The sequence below is a fragment of the Ranitomeya variabilis genome, chromosome 5 (assembly GCF_051348905.1).
Source record: "Ranitomeya variabilis isolate aRanVar5 chromosome 5, aRanVar5.hap1, whole genome shotgun sequence".
Taxonomy (NCBI): domain Eukaryota; kingdom Metazoa; phylum Chordata; class Amphibia; order Anura; family Dendrobatidae; genus Ranitomeya; species Ranitomeya variabilis.
The window spans coordinates 108,878,975-108,897,389 of NC_135236.1; the positions used below are offsets into that span (position 1 = coordinate 108,878,975).

At 44.9% G+C, this 18,415-nt stretch overlaps 1 protein-coding gene and 1 non-coding gene across 3 annotated transcripts in view; one reads left to right on the forward strand and one right to left on the reverse strand.

The window, feature by feature from the left end:
* Positions 1-6,407, reverse strand: part of TET3 (tet methylcytosine dioxygenase 3) — a 96,182-nt gene extending 89,775 nt beyond the window's left edge. Inside the window, exons 1-2 of one of the 2 annotated variants that reach the window (XM_077263114.1) lie at positions 6,280-6,407; positions 4,583-5,319 (exon numbers count right to left, since the gene is read on the reverse strand). In XM_077263114.1, the coding sequence (XP_077119229.1) occupies positions 4,583-4,930 (348 nt within the window). In that variant the 5' untranslated portion in view covers positions 4,931-5,319; positions 6,280-6,407. Of the gene's footprint in view, positions 1-4,582; positions 5,320-6,143 lie in introns of both variants that reach the window. The other variant, XM_077263115.1, reaches the window with a different exon arrangement.
* Positions 4,332-4,403, forward strand: TRNAE-UUC (transfer RNA glutamic acid (anticodon UUC)). The gene has a single exon. It is a non-coding gene; the product is annotated as a tRNA-Glu (tRNA).
* Positions 6,408-18,415: the final 12,008 nt, after the last annotated feature.

Below are 18,415 nucleotides of genomic sequence, written 5' to 3' on the forward strand. Positions count from 1 at the left end.
TGACTTAAGCTGCGTTGTGCTCGCCCCTATGACTGAAAGCCGGCGACTCTCAGGATGAATTAAAGTTAATTAACTCCCGTTAGCCGCACATTCAGTTAGGTGGCCGGACAGCATTAACCTGCCCATATAGGGTTATTCTGCAAGGTAATAGCATTTGAGGACAGGACATGTTCCCTTTAAGGGGAGAAATTCTTCAATAGTTAATGTAAAAGGTGACATTTTATTATGAGCTGCATACGCTATTAATCATTAATCAACTTTCTTGAAGGACGTGATCACAAGAATATAAGGGCAGACTAATTTATGAATGTTCCATACATGTACTTTATACTATAGTGTTCTATATGGGCTCTAAGAAATGGATGGATAAATCCATTCTCCTGGTATTACGCTTGCATATAGATTGGCAACTGGTTCCCAACGATCCATTGAAACTGTCTGCTGGTCATTCTGGTTTAGAATTTACAGAGAACTACCCAAACCACGTGCAGCATAAATCAAAGACCGGCTCCTGCATTGTAAACTTCCATGTTGTAGTCCAAAATGCTGCAGTGTTTCATCAATGGGGCCAGTGATGATGCGACTAGTCCAAAAGGCATGTTCCCAACGGTCTTTTCCCCCTTCCCACCCAACGTCACTGACAAGTCTCACCCTATTTACGGACAAATGGAGACCATGGGGAGAAGTCAGCGGCCAAGGGGGGACAAGTCAGCAGTGTAGAAGAGCAAATGGAGAAAAAGTCAGGGCGGGAACATGTCTTTTGAACTAGTCAAATCATCTCTGGCCATGTTTTCAACTGTATTTTTCTCAGAAACTCAACGTTTCAGAGTAGCACAGATGTTTGTAATGCAGAAATTGTTTTCAGATTCATGCCGCCCATGGTTTAAGCAGCATGAATCATGTGACAGTTCTCTTCTCGCTTTCAGTTTCATTCCAACATGAGAATCAATGGGATCAAACTGAATGGGAGAAGATACAGATTAGATATTAGAAAAAGGTTTCGACAGTGAGGATGATCAATGAGTGGAACAGGCTGCCACAAGAGGTGGCGAGTTCTCCTTCCATGGAAGTCAAACAGGGGCTGGATAGACATCAGTTTAGTGAAACCTGCACTGAGCAGAGGGTTGGACACGATGACCCTGGAGGTCCCTTTCGACTCTTAACAATCCCATGATTCTTTAGTGGGATCTTTTTGATGGCAAAAGCCATCCACGAGTACCCCCAGTCTCTCCATTCGTCAGGTTTCCAATTCTTTTGTTTCTTAGGCTTGCAAAGGCAGCTTTGTTATCTTAACTTTCCACAGTAGTTGAAAATGGACCAGGAATAACCTGAAGTCTTGGTGCTGATGTGACCAAATCCCACATTTTCATGTTTTGTAATGATGTCTATGGAAGTTCTTAGTAATGTAACTTGAACCTCTTGGGGCCTATTGCAAAATCTGTAACTAGGACAACACCTACCATATATTATTTATGAAGCAGAGAGGAGGACGCCTCTGGGTGTACTCAGGCATCAGGCCCAGGGAGCAAGAGTTACCTCAGCACCCTTGGCTCTTCGTGACGGGCCACTAACCTTCCTTGCATGGCAAACTCCTGTTCTGCCCATTTCTCTGGTTATACATAATAGTGGCTTATTTCAAACTGAACGAGAAAAACGAATACAAGTCATTTTAACCCCAAACATGAAATTCGGGAGTGTCAGACATGGTGAATTTTCTTTGCTGGAGTCCCGTAAGCTGTCTCTTCAGGAGACGGGGGCAGATCGGTGGCACAGAACAGAATGAAGAGTGAACTATTTCCTTATTCGCAGCGGAGCCTGTTTCCCACAGCGTAACCTAGTGGGCCAAGGCTGAAAACTGCCCTGGAAGGTAACTCGAGGACATTGCTACTAGAAGGCTTATGAGTCATAGCTGCTGGTTTAGTTAAGCAGCAGCGTAGGGTCGGATGGTGGGAAAGCGGTGAACGTCATAGTTAAAAACCACTTCATTCATGGGAAACGTAGAAAAGGATTTAAAGACGCCGGTACGCGCATGAGAGGTGGAAGTCCGATCGCTGACGAAATGCGACAAGCTACAAATTTTTGACCACAGAGTCCATCGTCATATACTCCGAGGCGAAACGGTATGAGTAATATGGATGCCGATCGCAGCTTTTGAATGCATTAACGGATGATCATGAATCATTTGTGAAGAATACGGCCTTGATCCCCACTCATTTTGAAGACTCAAGTAAGCATTTCTTAAAGACAGAACATACATTGTGGTAATTGTACGGCATAAATCATTTTACTGAAGCAGATCCAAACTGATGTCCTTATCTATACTCTTTGCCCTCTTGGCATCTGGCACAGGTATACATTTGTAGTCATTTACACGGACTGGAGGGCAAAAGGGCAAGCAGCTGCAGGCGGCCATGACAGAACACCAGAACCCTGTGAAGACTGGGATGGTTTCAGTGTGTTTAGTGATCCAGCCAGATCCTGATCATAATGCTGCAGCAGAAAAGAAGTCTAAACAGACTACACAATAGGAGCAGTATGTTGCTGGCAGTGGGGGTGGGGGAGTTTAAAAAACCCAGCTGGCAGCCATAGGATATGGTTGCCTATACCACACTTCAGGAATCATTCCCTGTGAGGTGGGGGCAAGAAGGAGGAGTAGAAAGAGGGCGAAGGAGCGGGGGAGGGTGACGCACGCTCTCTTACAACCCCATACACAAAAGGGAGGCATGCCATGTAATTCTTAGGAAGGGTGTTCGCCAGTATTCAGACTACCACAGGAGGAAAAAAAAAGCAGGTACTAATAGGTGCTATAAACGTATTGAATCGGCTGAGTGGGTGTCAGGGGATGAGAGGGAAAAGCCAAATTTCACACACCCATATACCACCCATGTGAGACAATTTATGACCCTGCTGGGAGATAACAGGAGGGAGCAGATCAGTAACAAGTATGGCCATGTCAGAGGGATTTAAAATACCAATTACACAGAAACCGTTTTCTTCTAATGCACAATGTAAGGAACAAATGCAGCGGATCGTAAGGGCTCGGCACAGCGGAAGTTGGAATTTCTTCAATCCCGCATGTTATCCATTATCTATTCATATAGCACCAGCATATACTACAGCATCACTACACAGAGCTGGCTTTTATCTATTCAGGGTCAACAGATTGCCGCCATCATCATCATCATCCCATTGTACCAGAACCCGAGGGATAAAATCTCATAAATCGGATTTACATACAGTACATTTTCTACAGTCCAACCCAAAATGCCATTCTTGCTCCAACGGTAATGATCCTAGTGAGTGAATCTCAATTATGACACAGTTAAGGCGAGTAAACAGTGTAAATTCCATGATGGAGGGCAGCGGGGCTCCACTTTGGCAGGAGAGAAAATATTAATGCAGTTTCTATCCTAGACAAATATCTGCATATATTTAAGAGCTCGGACATAATCTATTCAGACATTTGTATGAATTGGTGGGGGGGATGGGTCCTCCGTGTGAACTCAGCCTCAGGCCTCATTTAGACATCAGCAATTTTTCTCGTAAGCAAAAATTGTCCGATTTTCATCAGTGTTTTAGATCTGATCACTGGTCGTCCGTGATTAAAAATAAAATTGTAAAGCTTATTTTTTACCCATTATAATGCTAAAATCGGGCACAAGGATGGCGATGTATGTGGTCTGTGATTTTCATAGACTCACATGGGTAATTTTAATCAATGACTTGGATCCAAAAACTGACAAGTCTTCCACGACGCGTGGTACGCAGAAGGACATGTGAACAGTTCCATAGATTACTTATAAAGTGTATGTGCTCTATGCATAAAAGACAGGGCTAGGACACGCGCGTGAAAAATGTACACCTAAGAGAATTACTTGCACCGCGACCATAGAAATGCATCTGTCACAATGGTTTCACATGAATATACACTCCGGTATGATAACAGATCAAGTGTCTAAACCGCGCAACACCGCACATAGACCAGGAGGCCGAATTCCTGACAGTCCCCAGAATTCATACATTAGGAAGGAAAGGATCAAACGGTATGAATCACTGAACGGAGGGTGTCAAGAAGAACTTCTCTGGACCTTTAAACATGAACCCCAGTGTTCTCTACCCCGCCCACTAAACACGTTGAACCAATGAGAAGCGAGCGCCATCAGCTGGGAAGCGAGTATCAGTAGCGAGCGTGACAGGTTATCTGCAGTTCTCCTGTAACTGACATTTAACCCTGCTTTGGTGGGGCACCGGAACGTAGCTCAGAAGTCTCCGGAGGACACCACACAGCACTGTCTACTGTAGGCTGAAGGGGCAGAAGCTCAGCAACATGCTCCCATATGGTCTAGCGGTTAGGATTCCTGGTTTTCACCCAGGCGGCCCGGGTTCGACTCCCGGTATGGGAACTACTGTTTTTTAGTAAGATATCTAAGGACAGAAGATTTTTGTTGTTTTATCAATATTGAATTTATTACAGCTTCAATTACAAAACTTTTGCACGTCAACAGGATCAAGATTGCCATGAGCGATACGAATGCCCCACCACGGTCAATGAAAAAGAATAGAATGAGCTGCGACCTCTCACCTCTGCTACTTTTATGGGCACCACTCGCTTCTTCTTCAGCTGTTCGCATTTTCTCATTTTGCATATCTGGTGACTGGTATTCCGGTTCACACAGTTGTGACAGGCTCCGCAAGGTTCTTTCCTCAGACATGGCACACAGACCCCACAACGCTTCCTCTTCTTTTGTGGCTGCTCCAAAAGTTCCATATTACTGCCACCGCTTCCAACAGAGCCTCGTGCACCGCCAATAACCGCTGTCTCCAGCGGCAAGTCCACTGATTTTAGCCTCCGGAGGGATTCCCCGTCGTTGGAAAAATCATACACATCTTGAGTCCCCATGTGAGGCAATGGGGCATGCTGGGTCTCCATAAGCACCGGACCAAAATTTTCTAAAAAGCTTTAAAATCTTTAAAACACTGGTTTTGCCGAGGGCATGGGGCTACGCTGAGTGGCGTCTGCGGCAAAGGTTATCTAGTCCTGTGAACCAAAGTTACCCAACTTCTAAAAGTGATCCACAGTTTATGTCCCTTCATTTGGATGCGGACCTCCGTGAGATGGGATCCTTACAGAGAATACCTTCCTAGAATCCAAAATTCTTCTTTTCCCAGCCCAGCGGACATATTCGGTGTAGGCGCGAGCGTGTCTTCTGGTGATTCCCCTTTCCCCCCTGACAGCTCATGGTGACTCAAGCAGTTGGAAACACTACGCTCTAGTGATCCGCCAGGATGGGGTTGTACCAGGACTTCCTGAAACTTTTCCTACAAAAAAGAGGGATATGTCAACACAACCGAAACAGAAAATCAGCTGCGGACTGATGGGGAAAAAAAAAAAAAAATCATCTATACATTTTATTTTTTTTTTACCCCTAAAAGCATTGGTCCCAATATATAGCCATCTACGTAACAATTGGAGAAACCCATTATGGTACCTACCCCGTTAACAACCATTAGTATAAAATAATGAGAATATAAATAAAACATTGCAACAATGGTAGCATCTTTACACAACACAAACGGCACACGTGAAGACACAAATAAACCATTAGCGGCTCGGCGGAATATACAAAGTTCACAGTCACACCACACAAACTTTGTCTATGTATAAACACAAACTATATACATACAACTGTGTATATATAAACATACCCACATCCAGCAACACACACCAAGGGCTCAGCACAGACACTAGGGGAGTGCTAATGGCTCATTATTATCAGTGACAGGACACAGCTCCCTGCTTGTCTTTGTTCTGGAGCTGGGACTGTACTAGCAGGTCGGCCCTCCCCCACCCCCTCCAACAAAGAGACCCCCTCCCACAATGTGCAGGGGGAAGAAAAAAAAAAAAAAAAAGATACCCCCCTAGAATCACCCCTGCATACAAGCCATGCACCCAGAGTCAGAGGTCCTCCTAGCCTCACAATACAGGGATGCCTGCACACTGCAGCCAGGTGTCAGTGGAGTGGGGGGACAACCCACGTGTGGGCACACAGAAGGGGCACAAGGCCAAATTGTACAGCTGCAGTAATACACAGATGTGCAGCAGGGCTCAGAAAGCTGTGCCCATGTAGCCAAGTGCTGCACACCTCTGATCCCTCAGGAGTCTGCACCCAGCTCCAGATCCTGCTCAAGTCTGATGGAGAAGCACATAGAGAGCAAAGCGCTATCATGTGCCGGGGCTTCCAGGACCCCCACAGCCGGTGCATGGCAGCCCTCACTCACCTTGTGTGTGCCTCTCTCTGAGCCTTCAGCAAGCCGGCAGGAGGGGGAAGGGAGAAGCTCAGGGCACAGATGTGGAGCAAACAAAAGGGAAGTGACTGAGAAATGCTAAAATGCGAAGTGGAGCAGCAGAGGATCAGGAGCGGTGACTGAGGAGGAGGAGGAGGAGGAGGAAGAGGATGGGGGTCACAGGCAGAAAGGGAGGGAGCAGGTGCTGAGCGCAGAGACAGCAGAATGGGGTGAAGAGCAGAGATTTCTACCACAACACAGGGAAACCTAGACAGTAGTAGTAGTGCAGGCAGCCTGTGTGCTACTACATGATGTATATAGGCACCACTGCACCTTGTATACTGCATGTATGCTCATCATGGTGGCCAGGGATACAAAGGACTAGCTAGCCACAGTCACCGACTAATGTAAGAGTATGGTGTGTCATCGTGTAGCCACTGACATCACATACTCGGATTATTGCGCCCACCTTTTCTTATTTCGTGACCAAATGATCAAGGAATCTATGAAAGCAGAGCTGTAAGAAGCAAGTTAGTGAAATAAAGACAATTAGAAAAGAAGAATTAATTGTAACCCTAAGGCTAGTTTCACACTAGCGTTAACTGCAATACGTCGCAAATGCGTCGTTTTTGCGAAACGCCGCATCCAGCAAAAGTTTTTGCTGGATACGTTGTTTCGTCATAGAGTAACATTAGCGACGCATTTGCGACGCATTTGCGACGCATTTCCAAACGGTGAATGCGTTTGGCGGCGTTTGGGCGTATGGTAGCGGTCCGTCGGGAGAAAAAAACGTTACATGTAACGTTTTTTGCTCCCGACGGTCCGCTTTTTCCGACCGCGCATGCGCAGTCGGAACTCCGCCCCCACCTCCCCGCACTTCCCCGCACATCACAATGGGGCAGCGGATGCGTGGGAAATATGCATCCGCTGCCCCCGTTGTGCGGCGGAGACCACACTAGCGTCGGGAACGTCGGCCCGACGCGCAGCGACGGGTTGTTCCCGACGCTAGTGTGAAAGTAGCCTAACAATAAGTATTATGTTTTGCTAATGGTGTCATGACATCACTCTAAGGGTATGTGTCCACGTTCAGGAAACGCTGCGTGTTTGACGCTGCGTGGGGCCGCAGCGTCAAACACGGAGCGTCCAGATGTTCCAGCATAGTGGAGAGGATTTTATGAAATCCCGTGTCCACTATGCATGGAAACACGCATCCGTCGGACCTGCGATTCTGGACATGCTGCGCGTCTTTTAAGCTCGCAGCATGTCCGTGTTCCTTGCGGCGACGCTACGCCGCCGCAAGGTATAACACAGGGCCCTATGCGAGGGGTGCGATGATGCCGGATGTGTGCAATGAACACATCCGGCATCATCGCGTCCCAGAAGGGGGTGGGGCTTAGCGCCGAGCGGGTTTGCCGCTCCGACGATACCGCCGGCCATCCTGAACGTGGACACATACCCTAAGGCGGTGTGCACACAACATCTTTTTCAGGTGGATTATGCTTTGAATTCCCCCGGAAAAGCGCTGCAAAAAAATAGGCATAATGCACAAGAATGTCAAAACTACATTCTATAAGGCCACGTTCACACATTCAGTATTTGGTGAGTTTTTTACCTCAGTATTTGTAAGACAAAACCAGGAGCGGGTGATAAATACAGAAGTGGTGATGTGTTTCTATTATACTTTTCCTCTGATTCTTCCTCACCTGGTTTTGGCTTACAAATACTGAGGTAAAATACTGATGAAATACTGAGAGTGTGAACGTGACCAATTTCAGGGTTCGGAAACCTGAAAGCAGTTAAAAGAAGTGACATGTTCACTCTTTGGGCAGCTTCGTTTTTAAAGCGGTATGTTTTATATACTTGAAAGTATATAGCAAAGATGGCGGCAGCAGAGTTGTTGCAAGAACAATTCAAAAGACTCTTCTGGAAAACTACCAATGGAGTTTACCTAAAGCATTTTCACCTTGGAAAACTCAGTGGTTCCTTCTGCCCATGTCTCCTTGTGCACATACCCTAAGGGCTCTTTCACAAGTCAGTGTCTCCTGTAAGTGTGGTGATAGTTTTCACCCACACCAAAGACACACACATAGACCTATTCAAGTGAATAGGCCTGTGCACGTCAGTGTGTTTCCACGGTCCGTGTGTCCGTGGGCAAAATAAGCTGACGTCAAATATTTAACAGGAGCACGGGCCGCAAAACGTTCCGTACACGTGTACACTGATGACACATGGATGACATCAGTGTGACACGTACCGGCACCTGGGAAGCAGTGATACAGTTAGTGCTGATTCCTGGTGCCGGATACTGAACACAGCTCACATCACTGTCCACTGCTCGTGCTGCGATCAGCGTGAGCAGGGGAGAATGTTGAGAGTTATATTCAACTGTTAACATCGAGAGCTGGCGGTGGCTGTTGGCACTACTACCCCCATCAGCCTATACCTGCTGCCGCTAATAACAGCAAGAGCAGGTGGTGGCTGATGGGAGTATTCACCAGCCGCCGCCTGCACTCTAATAAATTTAAAAAAAGGGTGTGGGTTCCCCTGTATTTTTGATAACCAGCCAGGCAATACTGACAGCTGTGGGCTGCAACCCTCAGCTGTCAACTTTAGCAAGGCTGGATATCAAGAATAGTGGGGTCCCCACGCCATATTTTTAGTTACTTAAATAATTTAAAGAAAAACAGCATGTGGACCCCACATTTTTGACAACCAATCTTGCTAAAGCAGACAGCTGGGGGCTGGTATTCTCAGGCTGGTAAGGGGCCATGGATATTGGCCTCTCCCCCACACCCCAGCCTAAAAATAGCAGATTAGGTGCATCAATTCTGGCACTTTGCCCACCTCTTCCCACTTGCTCTGTATCGGTGGCAAGTGGGGTTTATATTTGTGGGGTTGATGTCACCTTTGTATTGTCTGGTGACATCAAGCCTGGCTTAGTAATGGAGAGACGTCTATAAGACACCTCTGCATTATTAATCCTATAGTTACATGGTAACTAAAGACACAGCCAGAATAAAGTTCTTTATTTGAAATAAAGCAAAATACACTTTTGCTTTTTTATTTAAAAATAACAAACACAGTTGTACTCACCTAACGCCTAATTCCATTGAATCCCTCATCTGCTGTAATAAATAGAAAATAAACAAACAACCATATCCCTCCCCTCTCTGTCGTCCTGTTCCACACCGTAATCCATGTCTGGGGATAAATAGATAACAACCTGGATGGTGCCAAGATGCGACCATCCAGGCTGAGAACCACTGGTGAATGAGCTGCTGCGAGCGCAGCATCAGTGAGCAGCGATGACGGTCTGTGGCCAGCTTAAAGGGATTGTCTCAACTTGGCCACCAGCTTTCTGGTTTGCAGGAGGCAGTGACTGCCTGAAAATTAATAGTTTGGACCAGTGGCATGGTATCACTGATGGTCTGAATTCTGCACTCTCGCATGCTGCTAGTAGAGGCAGTATTGCTTCTGCAGCATGGGCGAAGCACATGGGCACTGAGACTGGTCGAATCCAGCAATCCAACCAACATTGGAGAGCTCAAGAAGGCTCTAAAGTATAGAGACTGCTAACAACCCGCACGCCTTTATTGATTTATTACTTATATAGCGCTATCTTATTGTGCAGCGCTCTACACACATTATTATCGCTGTCCCCAGTGAGGCTCACAATCTAAATTCCCTATCAGTATGTCTTTGGAATATGGGAGGAAACGGGAGGAAACCCACGCAAACACGGGGAGAACATACAAACTCCTTGCAGATGTTATCCTGAGTGAGATTTGAACCAAAGACCCCAACGCTGCAAGGCTGCAGTTCTAACCACTGAGCCACCGTGCCGCCCATTAAAGGGAACCTGTCAACAGTTTTTCCAAATGTAACCTACGGCCACCACCTTTCAGCCCCATGTGACAGCATTCTATAATGCTGCACATGTTACTCCAATTCGCCATGCAAGGCAAAAAAAAGACCTTTTATTAAACTCACAGGGCCATCCGATGAGCACAATTTCAACATTTTTACTTAGTGGTGTTATTTATAGGGCGCACCAAATTGTCACTGTACAAGCTGTACACTGACTACTTTACATTGTATGAGTGTCATATCTTCAATATTACCCCATGAAAAGATATAATAAAATATTTACAAAATTATGAGGGGTGTACTAACTTTTGTGATGTACTGTACATGCCCATTGATCCAAGCACAAACTAAAAAAAAAAAAATAGGGAACAAAAACCATCATTGGCCAACAGCATATTTTTATATAGTATTCAAAACCTGTGTGACCCAGGTAATTCCCACCTAAACCCAATAACTGGTTGTGCCTTTGAAACAAAGGAAACCATCTGCAATGAATTTGTATGTTCTCCCCGTACTTGTGTGGGTTTTCTCCGGGTTCTCTGGTTTCCTCCCACACTCCTGATATGGAATTTAAATTGTGAGCCTCAATGGAGACAGCGATGATAGTGTCTGTAAAGTGCTGTGGTACATGATGGTGCTATATAACAGTAAAAAATGAATGAACGAAACTTAGGATAATTTGAGATTAGTCTTTTATATCACTCTGGAGCAATTTTGGGCCACTCTTTGCAGACTTGTTTTCATTTCAGCTATATTGGAAAGTTTTCAAGCATGAAATCCACCATTTTATCAGACTCTCCCTGTTTGATGCGGGCTCAGCGCCGGAGCCCGCACCTTTCTGGCACATGTCAGCTGATTTATACAGCTGACATGTGCCTGCAACAGCCGTGAATGGAATTGCGATCCACTTGCAGCTAGTTAAATGCCACTTTCAATCTCTGACAGCGGCATTTAACTCACGCTTACTGGAAGCGCATCCTTTACCCCGCCCATTGGTGACCCTGTCACATGATCGCGGGTCACTGATGGATTGGCATGACAACCAGAGGTCTGAAGCAGATCTCTATGGTTGTCATTGCCAGACTGCTATGAGCGCCGCCTGGTGGTTGGCGCTGAAAGCAAGTGAGCATTTCTGCTACACACAGGCAATCTGTACATCGCCTGTGTGTAGCAGAGGCCATCAAAGTACTACAGCTTCTAGTCTCCCATGGAGACTATTGAAACAGGCAAAAAGTTTTAAAAAGTTTTCAAAAATGTTAAAAAAATGAAAAATATATAAAAGTTTAAATTAGCTCCTATAAAAACAATAAAAAAAAATCACATATACACATATTTGCTATCACCACATTCAGAATCGCCTGATCTATCAATATATAAAAAAAAATAACCGGATCGCTAAACGACGTAATGAAAAACAATTCAAAACCCCAGAAATACGTTTTTTTGGTTGCCGCTACATTGCAATAAAATGCAATAACAGGCATTCAAAAGATCATATTTGCACCAAAATGGTATCAATAAAAATATCAGCTCAGCGTGCAAAAAATAAGCCCTCACCCAACCCCAGAGCACGAAAAAAGGAAATGCTACAGGTCTTGGAACATGGCGACATTTTTTTATTTTAACAAATTTTGGAAATTTTTTTCACCACTTAAATAAAAAAGAGCCTAGACATGTTTGGTGTCTGTGACCAAACTTAAATGTATTTTATTGGATTTTCTGTGCTATACCAATACTAACTGGCAAGTATTTGTGGCATGTAAAGGAAATAATACATAATTTTTTAAAATATATTAAAAATATAAATCTGACATTTGTGACTTTCATTTGTATTCAGCCCCCCTGACTCAATACCTTGTAGGTCCAACTTTCGCTGCTGTCAAGAGTACACCATACACAGCGTCCTAAGGACGCTGTGAGTGACAGCTCAAATATCAAAGGACTGACCATCACTTCCAAACAGAAAACTGGTGTGCACAGGTGCTTACTAAGAGCAGCCATCTCCATACATAACCAACAAATAAAGTAGCACTGTGTAGCGCTATAGCATCTAAACATGAAATATATGAAATTTGAACTGCATTAATGCTCTAGAAAATAGGAAAAAACAAATATACTTAGCATATAATATGGCCAATTCATGCATGCCCAGAAACCTTTGGACGTGGGAACCAATCCTAATGTGATTCCTCTCCTGGGCTAATAGCCTATATTTATATGGGTAGGTAGGATCCTGCTGTGATTAAAACCGACATATTCTGATAGGAGGAGTGCTTGGTCAGAGAGCCTATGCATACAAATATCAAAAGACTGACCATCACTTCCAAACAGAAAACTGGTGTGCACACCACTACTAAGAGTAGCTATCTCCATATATAACTAACAAATAAACATACTGTATTTAGCTCCATACATCTTCCCATTCAACTCTGACCAGCTTTCATGTCCCTGCTGAAGAACAGCTACCCCATAGCATGATGCTGACACCACTATGTTTCACGGTGGGCATGGTGTTTTCAGGGTGATGTGCAGTGTTTGTTTTCAGCCACACATAGCGTTGTGCATTTAGCCCAAAAAGTGCCACTTTGCTCTCATCTACCAGAGCACCTTGTTCCACATGCTAGTTGTATCCTCTACATGACATGTGGAAAAGGATGCTCTGGTCAGATGAGATCAAAGTGGAACTTTTTGAGCTAAATGCAAAACGCTATGTGTGGCAGAAAATTAACACTGCATATCACCCTGAAAACACCATCTCCACTGTTAAGCATGGCGGTGGCAACATCCTGTTGTGGAGATACTTTTCTTCACCAGGGACAGGGATGCTGATCAGAGTTGATGGGAAGATGTATGAAGCTAAATACAGGGCAATCCTGGAGGAATACCTGTTAAAAGTAGCAAAAGGCTCGAGACTGGGATGTAGGTTCACCTTCCATCAGGACAATTACCCTAAATACACTGCCAGAGCTACAATCGAATGGTTTATATCAAAGCCTACTCATGTGTGAATGAAACAGCCACAGTCCAGAACTAAATCCCGTTGAGAACCTGTGATAAGACTTGAAAATTGCTGCTCACAGATGCCTCCATCCAATCTCACGTAGCTATACTAGTGAGTAACTTACTAGTTTGTAAGTAAGAATGGGCAAAAATGTCAGCCTCTAGATGTGAAAACTAGTAGAGACAGATCCCAAAAGACTTGCATCAGTTCTCCAAAGTATTGACTCAGCTCATGAAGGGGGGTGAATACAAATGCACATTACAATTTTCAGATTTATATTTTTAAAATATTTAGAAAACCATTTATCATTTGGTTTATTTTTTACAAATACCTGCTACTTTGTGTTGGTACATTACATAAAACCCCAATAAAATACATTTTAGTTTGTGGGTGCAACGTGAAAAATTATAAAGTATGGTCAAATTAAAGGTGTTACTCAAAACGACTTGTCTGGCAAAAAAGTAAGCCCTCATATGGCTATGCAATGGAAAAATTAAAAAAAGTTTTTGGAAAAAATGGATAAAAAATGAAAGCACAAAAGAAAATAAAAAAAAAACCCTGCACATTCCTGAAGGCATTGAAGGGAACCTGTCAGACTTTTAAACTACACTGATGACCTTTTGGTCTTTTATTCACGTTTTAGTAATGTTTTATACAACAACTGAATTATATTTGGGTAAAATGAATTTACGGTATATACAGCACATTGCTATATACAGTGGGGCAAAAAAGTATTTAGTCAGTCAGCAATAGTGCAAGTTCCACCACTTAAAAAGATGAGAGGCGTCTGTAATTTACATCATAGGTAGACCTCAACTATGGGAGACAAACTGAGAAAAAAAAATCCAGAAAATCACATTGTCTGTTTTTTTATCATTTTATTTGCATTTTATGGTGGAAAATAAGTATTTGGTCAGAAACAAACAATCAAGATTTCTGGCTCTCACAGACCTGTAACTTCTTCTTTAAGAGTCTCCTCTTTCCTCCACTCATTACCTGTAGTAATGGCACCTGTTTAAACTTGTTATCAGTATAAAAAGACACCTGTGCACACCCTCAAACAGTCTGACTCCAAACTCCACTATGGTGAAGACCAAAGAGCTGTCAAAGGACACCAGAAACAAAATTGTAGCCCTGCACCAGGCTGGGAAGACTGAATCTGCAATAGCCAACCAGCTTGGAGTGAAGAAATCAACAGTGGGAGCAATAATTAGAAAATGGAAGACATACAAGACCACTGATAATCTCCCTCGATCTGGGGCTCCACGCAAAATCCCACCCCGTGGGGTCAGAATGATCACAAGAACGGTGAGCAAAAATCCCAGAACCACGCGGGGGGACCTAGTGAATGAACTGCAGAGAGCTGGGACCAATGTAACAAGGCCTACCATAAGTAACACACTACGCCACCATGGACTCAGATCCTGCAGTGCCAGACGTGTCCCACTGCTTAAGCCAGTACATGTCCGGGCCCGTCTGAAGTTTGCTAGAGAGCATTTGGATGATCCAGAGGAGTTTTGGGAGAATGTCCTATGGTCTGATGAAACCAAACTGGAACTGTTTAGTAGAAACACAACTAGTCGTGTGTGGAGGAAAAAGAATACCGAGTTGCATCCATCAAACACTATACCTACTGTAAAGCATGGTGGTGGAAACATCATGCTTTGGGGCTGTTTCTCTGCAAAGGGGCCAGGACGACTGATCCGGGTACATGAAAGAATGAATGGGGCCATGTATCGTGAGATTTTGAGTGCAAACCTCCTTCCATCAGCAAGGGCATTGAAGTTGAAACGTGGCTGGGTCTTTCAACATGACAATGATCCAAAGCACACCGCCAGGGCAACGAAGGAGTGGCTTCGTAAGAAGCATTTCAAGGTCCTGGAGTGGCCTAGCCAGTCTTCAGATCTCAACCCTATAGAAAACCTTTGGAGGGAGTTGAAAGTCCGTGTTGCCAAGCGAAAAGCCAAAAACATCACTGCTCTAGAGAAGATCTGCATGGAGGAATGGGCCAACATACCAACAACAGTGTGTGGCAACCTTGTGAAGACTTACAGAAAACGTTTGACCTCTGTCATTGCCAACAAAGGATTTATTAGGCTACGTTCACATTTGCGGTCCTCGCCGCAGCGTCGGGCGCCGCAGCGGCGCCGCATGCGTCATGCGCCCCTATATTTAACATGGGGGCGCATGGACATGCGGCGCACTTGCGTTTTGCGCCGCATGCGTCGCTGCGGCGCCCGCGTCGGTGCGCAGAGGACGCAGCAAGTTGCATTTTTGCTGCGTCCAAATTCAATGAAAAAAACGACGCATGCGGCGCAAAACGCAGCGTTGTGCATGCGTTTTGCTGCGTTTTTATTTGCGTTGTGCGTTGCGGCGCCGACGCTGCGGCGCACAACGCAAATGTGAACGTAGCCTTACAAAGTATTGAGATGAAATTTTGTTTCTGACCAAATACTTATTTTACACCATAAAATGCAAACAAAATGATAAAAAAACAGACAATGTGATTTTCTGGATTTTTTTTCTCAGTTTGTCTCCCATAGTTCAGGTCTACCTATGATGTAAATTACAGACTCCTCTCATCTTTTTAAGTGGTGGAACTTGCACTATTGCTGACTGACTAAATACTTTTTTGCCCCACTGTACTAATGAATCAGGCCTAATCCGGTGGGGTGTCTACTCACTGATACTAGTGCATGTACAGTAGCTGCAGTCACCCCCTGACCATTATTGAGAGTCCCCGCACTGCCGGCGTCTTCACAGTTTCTGCATCTCCGTTTCCAGTGAGTTATACCTTATGAGCAGAGCAGGAGAAGAGCGATGCCGGGATGAGCGCAAACTGAGAAGACGCCGGCAGTGTGGGGACTGTCAGTCACAGTCAGGGTGCATGACTGCCGCTACTGAAACTAGACTATTGTTAGGGAATAAATGCCTCGCTGGACTAGTCTTAGTTCATTAGCATACAGTGAGGTTCTGTATTTAAGTTCATTTTACGTAATTATAAACAATTGTATTAAGCTAGAAGAACATTACTGGACTAACTGAATAAAAGACTAAAGGCCCCGTCTCACATAGCGATTTACCAACGATCACGACCAGCGATACGACCTGGCCGTGATCGTTGGTAAGTCGCTGTGTGGTCGCTGGGGAGCTGTCACACAGACAGCTCTCTCCAGCGACCAACGATCAGGGGAACGACTTCGGCATCGTTGAAACTGTCTTCAACGATGCCGAAGTCCCCCTGCAGCACCCGGGTAACCAGGGTAAACATCGGGTTACTAAGCGCAGGGCCGCGCTTAGTAACCCGATGTTTACCCTGGTTACCAAAAAAAAAAAAACAGTACATACTCACCATCTGATGTCGGTCAGGTCCCTTGCCGTCTGCTTCCTGCTCTGACAGTGCCGCCGTACAGTGAGAGCAGAGCGCAGCGGTGACGTCACTGCTGTGCTGTGCTCTCACTGTACGGCAGCAGTCAGTCAGAGCAGGAAGCAGACGGCAAGGGACCTGACGGACATCAGATGGTGAGTATGTAGTGTTTTTTTTTTTTTTACATTTACGCTGGTAACCAGGGTAAACATCGGGTTACTAAGCGCGGCCCTGCGCTTAGTAACCCGATGTTTACCCTGGTTACCAGTGAAGACATCGCTGGATCGGTGTCACACACACCGATTCAGCGATGTCAGCGGGACCTCAACGACCAAAAAAAGGTCCAGGCCATTCCGACACGACCAGCGATCTCACAGCAGGGGCCTGATCGCTGGTACGTGTCACACATAGCGAGATCGCTACTGAGGTCGCTGTTGCGTCACAAAACTTGTGACTCAGCAGCGATCTCGCTAGCGATCTCGCTATGTGTGACGGGGGCTTAAGAAATCATGAGCGCAGTTGTTTAAAAACATTATGGGACCTGATAGAAATTGTGGCAGGGTCACTGGCACTGTGAGGGTAGATATGGTATCACGAAGATTGCTTTCTTCCATAATCTAAAAACCCAAAAGTTTCTCTCCAGCATTCTATGTGATGAAGGGGTTAACCAGCCATGATAAGGGACTGTTTTTTTTGGGGGGGAGTAGGTGAGAGATGAGGGACCCCTACTCACCATATCTCCACCTCAAGGGTGTGGCTGGGGAGTTAAATGTTTTTTTTCTTTGTATTGCACGTTTGGAGAGGAAGGTCTCCAGATGGTGGCTCCAGGTGAAGCTGCAGACTTGTGGTGTCCTCTGAGGGACTTTGCTATACTTTATCTTTTGTTTTGCCAGAAAGGCCATGTTTATTTTGTTAAACCCTGCCATGGTTTATGCTGTGCTATAATAAACCAGCAGGTGACTTACACAAGAAGCATTCCTGTGTCTGTATATACATACACACAGTGGCTTGCAAAATTATTTACCCCCCCCCCCCCCTCCTCCCCTTGGCATTTTTCACATTTTGAAGAACATGCCTACAACTGTGCACATTTGGTTTTCTTTTTCTTGTGAAGCAAACAAAAAAAGGACAAAATAACTGAAAACTTCAGTGTGCATAACTATTCCCCCCCCTCAAAGTCAGTACTATGTAGAGCCTCCTTTTGTGGCAATTACAGCTGCAAGTTGCTTTAGATAAGTCTCTATGAGCTTTCCACATTTTGACACTTGTCTAAAGTCTGGGCTTTGACTAGGCAACTCCAAAACATTTACACATTTCTCTTTAAACCACTCAAGTGTTGCTTTAGCAGTATGCTTTGGGTCATTGTCTTGTTGGAAGGTGAACCTCCGTCCCACTCTCAAATCATTGACAGTCAAACAGGTTTTGCTCAAGAGTATCAATGTATTTCACACCATCCATCTTCTCCTTGATTAGGACCATTTTCCCTGTCCCTGATGCAGAAACATATCCCCACAGCATGATGCTGTTACAGCCATGTTTCACTGTGGGGATGGTGTTCTTGGGGTGATGAGTTGTGTTGGTTTAGAGTCAGACATGGCATTTACCTTGGTGGCCAAAAAGTTCAATTGTGGTCTAATCTGACCATAGTATCTTCCTCCATACATTTGGGGAGTCTCCCACATGTTTTTGGCAAACTCAAAATGAGCCTTACAATTTTTGTGTGTAAGTAATGTTTTTCTCCGACCGCTCTTCCATAAAGGCCTCCTCTATATAGTGTACGGCTTATTGTGGTCATATAGACAGATACTGCAGTCTCTGCTTGGGAACTCAGCCGCTCCTTCAGGTTTATCCTTGATCTCTGTGCTGCCTCTCTGATTAATGCCCTCCTTGCTGTG